Source organism: Hippocampus comes, unplaced genomic scaffold, assembly GCF_001891065.2.
Source record: "Hippocampus comes isolate QL1 unplaced genomic scaffold, H_comes_QL1_v1.1 scaffold71, whole genome shotgun sequence".
In the NCBI taxonomy this organism is placed as follows: domain Eukaryota; kingdom Metazoa; phylum Chordata; class Actinopteri; order Syngnathiformes; family Syngnathidae; genus Hippocampus; species Hippocampus comes.
The window spans coordinates 860658-865660 of record NW_017805932.1 but is presented as its reverse complement, the minus strand read 5'-3'; the positions used below and the strand labels follow the sequence as shown (position 1 = coordinate 865660).

At 49.4% G+C, this 5003-nt stretch overlaps 1 protein-coding gene across 1 annotated transcript in view; it reads left to right on the top strand.

Moving 5' to 3' along the window:
• LOC109528027 (chromodomain-helicase-DNA-binding protein 4-like) overlaps positions 1-3758 on the top strand; it is a 27325-nt gene extending 23567 nt beyond the window's left edge. The window contains 11 exon segments of the mRNA XM_019890294.1: positions 38-182; positions 268-418; positions 602-708; positions 800-1007; positions 1090-1140; positions 1211-1363; positions 1437-1545; positions 1659-1791; positions 2174-2369; positions 3274-3449; positions 3528-3758. Coding sequence (XP_019745853.1) covers positions 38-182; positions 268-418; positions 602-708; positions 800-1007; positions 1090-1140; positions 1211-1363; positions 1437-1545; positions 1659-1791; positions 2174-2369; positions 3274-3449; positions 3528-3542 — 1444 coding nt within the window. The 3' untranslated portion in view covers positions 3543-3758.
• Positions 3759-5003: the final 1245 nt, after the last annotated feature.

Genomic DNA, 5003 nt, shown 5'->3' with positions numbered 1-5003 from the left:
CCCCCCCTCCTAAATTATCCCTACGTGTGCCTCTTAGAGCCTACGTGTCCCTGTTCATGCGACACCTCTGCGAGCCCGGAGCCGACGGTGCCGAGACCTTTGCTGACGGCGTCCCCAGGGAAGGGTTGTCACGGCAACACGTGCTAACCCGCATCGGCGTCATGTCGCTCATCCGTAAAAAGGTAAAACGCCGAGCGGCTCGGCCGATGTCGCCGTCCGTCCGTGTTTGCGGCGGGCGTCCCACACGTGTTGTCGTGTGGCGTTCAGGTGCAGGAGTTCGAGCATGTCAACGGCCAGTGGTCGCTTCCGTGGATGGCAGAGCTTGAGGAAAACAAGCGGGCCGCTCAGCCCGACTCGCCGGGGAAAACGCCGTCCACGGGAACGCCGGCTGACACGCAGCCCAACACGCCCGCTCCTGGTAACGCAGCCCGACGCATGTCAACAGAACTCAATTGAGCCTTTGGGAGCACAGCACACCAGAGTCGTTATTTAAGCAGAAACCCTATTCAATGTTTTTTGTGGGGGGGGCTCACAATTCACAGCTTACGAGCATTTCTGCCTCCGTAAAAACATCAACATCAACAGTGTTTTTCTCCCTCAGTTGACGAGTCAAAAAGCGATGAGGTCATCAGGGACGGAGACAAAGACATGAAGAAAGATAGCGAGGCAGACAAGAACGGCAAAGACACCACCAAAAACACCAGCGAGGTGACCACACGCAAGCGTTTTGACTGACTGATGGCTCGGACGCCAAAATGTCATGGAATGGATTCGCGTGAGCGGCCTCGTCCTCCCGCAGGTCATCTCCATCCCCGATGACGACGACAAGAGTCCGGCAGAGGAGAAGAAGGCCGAGGAGCCCACGGAAACGAGCAAAGCCACCAACGGGGAAGCCGATGGCGTCAAGGACAGCGACAAGAGTCCCGAAGGCCAAGGCGACTCCGCGTCGCCTTCGGAGGCTAAAAGCGAGGGCGCCGAGTCCAAAAGTCAAGACTCTGTCAGCAAAGGTTTGTCACTTCATTCTGGCATTTTCACTTCCTTTGATCCTTTGAGCGCGAGATGGACTTTTCATTTTTGTTTCCCCCCCAGAAGAGAAACCAGAGAAGATGGACACGACGCCGCCTGCAGACGACAAGAAAGGTACGTCGTCGGTGCGATGATGTCATCTTTCTCTTTCGGCTCGTGAACATGCCGCCTCCTCTCCCAGCAGCTGCTGCCAAAGACGAGAAAGAGGCTCCCAAAGCCGAGGAGGCCGGCAAACTGCTGAACGGCGACGGCAGCAAGGAGAGCGCCGCCGCCATCGAGGAAAAGAAGAAGGTCAAAGGTCGCTTCATGTTCAACATCGCCGACGGAGGATTCACGGGTAGGCGCGCACGTTAACGGATGCTGAAAGGCGCCGCCGTTCCTTTGTTGACGTTTCCGTCTCGTCTTTTCAGAACTTCACTCGCTCTGGCAGAACGAGGAGCGCGCCGCCACAGTGACCAAGAAGACCAACGAGATTTGGCACCGTCGCCATGACTACTGGCTGCTGGCCGGAATCATCCAGTATCCTTTTCATGCATTTCGTCCGACTTCGATGCTTTTGAGGATGTCCTGTGAACAGGGGGAAAGTTGTCATCGCTTTCAGTGTCGTTGACCTTGACGACGGCGTCTCCCAGACACGGCTACGCTCGCTGGCAGGACATCCAGAACGACGTCAAGTTCGCCATCCTCAACGAGCCTTTCAAAGGAGAGATGAACCGGGGCAACTTCCTGGAAATCAAGAACAAGTTCCTGGCCAGGAGGTTTAAGGTAGCCGCCGCGCTCAGCACGTTCCGCTTTCACAATCTTTCTTTTCTCGACACACAAAGTTCACGTTTATTGTGAAAGAAATGGTCATTAAAATGAAGGAAAAAAAGTTTATTTTTCACTTGGTCAATTTTACAAATGAGATGCATTATTGTAGTCAATATTGATTTTCCATTTTTCCTCCAAGTTTGTATTTTTTTGTCATTCCGTGATAAATTAGGTCACGTTACTGATTTTTATTTTTAACATTTTCTTCTTAGCACAATACACACAAAAGATGACACTGAACTCGCTTTCCTTTCATGATTGAGCGCTTGGGAATCGTTCCACCTCGAAACCAAAAAGACGTCTTTGCCTTTGTGTTTGGCCGTCTTTCCCTGCGCAGCTCCTGGAGCAGGCGCTGGTGATCGAGGAGCAGCTGCGGCGCGCCGCCTACCTCAACATGTCGGAGGACCCGTCGCACCCGTCCATGGCGCTGAACACGCGCTTCAGCGAGGTGGAGTGTCTGGCTGAGTCGCACCAGCACCTCAGCAAAGAGTCCATGTCGGGGAACAAGCCGGCCAACGCCGTCTTGCACAAAGGTCGGTCGCCATGGGGTTGTCATCAGCTCGGCCATTAGACGGGCAATTTGATGTTGTGCGTTGAACATCGTTCCACTGAAAACTCTCTGGTTGTGATCGGGGAGTCGGGAAAGAGTGAACGATTGCCAATGTCGTCAGTCATTCACTCCTCCTAGACTCCACAGTCCCAACTGAGGAATTGGCAAACAGACTTTTTTTTTTAAAATAGTGAGTTATCTAGAGTCCGGAAACAGTCTGTATCGGCGCAATGCATGGCAAGATATGTTTTATTTCCTCATGACTGTTGTTCACCACGATACAAAGAGAGCACCAGCCGTTGAGCCCACGGCGCGCAAAGCTCTGAATGAAACTCCTCAATTTCACTACGACATGATTCATTGGCACCAAGATGGCAGCAATTCACTGTTTTTGTCATTTCAACATTATTCTTTGACAAGGTGGCGACAAAGCACAGTTTTTATCGAAATGAAGCTCCTCTTTCAGCATTGTTTTTTTGACAAGATGCTGGAGAAATAACTACTTTTGTCTGGATGAAGCATCTCAATTCACTTCAATAATGTTCCTTGACAAGATGGCGGCATGCGCTGCTTTGGCAACAAAATTGCAGCAAAGCACAGTTAGTTTTTTGTTGAAATGAAATTCAACTCATATTGTGGTTCGGAGGCACCCAAATGCCACAAGACGATACTTTTCTTGCTTCAGCGTGACCACAAATTAGCCAAATTAGTTTTTTTTTTTTTCATCGAACAGATCGTGTCAATCTGAAAATATGTGAGGCTTATTGACCGCACAATGCAACAGCACAACATCGTGGATAGGAAGTGATTGCCAGCATTTGGGACTCCCCCAGTTAGCGTGGCGCGTGCTGATGATGTCATCATGTGTTGCTTTGCCGGCCGGCCAGTGCTGAAGCAGTTGGAGGAGCTACTGAGCGACATGAAGGCGGATGTGACGCGGCTGCCGGCCACCATCGCCCGAATCCCGCCAGTGGCAGTGCGTCTGCAAATGTCAGAGAGGAACATCCTCAGCCGCCTGGCCAGCCGGGGGCCTGACACACACACGCCGGTGCAGACGCAACAGGTAGGCGCCGAACGAAGCTCGCCAAATTCAAAGTTGCCGGAAGGAAGTTGATACTTCCTTTCTTTGTCCCCTGTCAAGATGTCTCAGCAGTAGACGGACGGACGGACGGGCGGACCGACAGGCGAACGACGCTCAGCTCTTCACCTCTAAACCATTCCTGATTGGCGAAGGACGGACCGCCCACGTTTGAAGCCACGCCCAGCTTCTTGCCAAGATACAAAACAGACAGACTTTGAGTTTCCCGGAGCGCAGATGTTTGGAAGGACAGACGGATGTCCTACCCGTACTCTGCGTTTGAGGCTGTGGACGCAAAAACAATTTTATTTTATTTTTTTCTCTTTTTTCAACTTCTGTATTAATATTATTGATATAATGTTATTATGTTTTTTTTGGGACCTAAATAAAAAAAGTCAAATTAAGTAATTTTTGGCTCCTGTTGAGCAAAAAAAAAAGGTTGGGTCAGCACAAATGCATACTTGATATTAGTAATACACAGCTCTGATTTGTCATCCAATTACTAAGTGAGTGCAATCAATGTTTGGGGCCGAACATCATTTTTTTTCTTTTGTCAATCCAAAACAAAATAACGCTGGCAGGGCTCATCGTGACCACAAGGAGGCAGTGTTCTCAAACAAAACAAACACTGCCACAAGTATTTATAATCCATCACAGATGAAAGTCCTCCGGATTTTCCCGGAATTCCGGGTTTTTCAAATTTTTATGAAAATTTCTCCGGAGAATTGAGGAAAATAAAATTAATCCGGATATTAGTTGACAACATTGGACGAAGACGCGTTTGAGTTCGTTGTATTGATTTCACGAGCGTAGCCATATGGAGGCACTAACACTAGTAACCGTAAAGAGATTTTTGTTTGTGTAATAACGACCGAAGACATGATGGCGTTTGACTAATGGTTTAGTAGAACGAATGGCAACTCGCAACAACAGCAGCAAGCGTCATTTTGCCACTTGGGTTATACCATCTCAACTAGAATGTGGGGGTATAGTCCCAAACAATTTTCGTCTCTTTATAAACACACTTGCTAAACCCCAGTGGAACGAATAAAAGGCGCCGTGGACAAGACAGTTGTCGTAAAAAAATATATTTGGCCAAAAAGGGAAAAACACAGATTGGCAGAAAATCGTGTCCGTCCGACTTCGAGTGTCGTCTCGGCTAACTTAGCTTAGCTGTTGTCGTGTGTGACGTCATTTGCGTCTGCGCTGATTGGTTGAAATCAAAAGACGCACTTGCGTACATGTTCGCGCTGAAACCCGCACAGCAGAGAGCAGCGGACTATCTACTGCTGAGGCTCGCTTAGCTTGAGTGGAGTTGCCACAACAGTAATACCCTCGCCTCGCATTCTCATGGCCTCGCCATATCTTGGAGATTTCGAAATTTCGGCCCGAACGGAAGCCACAAAGGGTACACGTGTGCACACAAAAGGAAGATTAATCATTGAATGTCGAGTACCGTATTTTCACGACCATTCGGCGCACCGTATTGTTGGGCGCAGTCTCAGTAACGGGTGCTATTTCTGTATTTGACACATACAA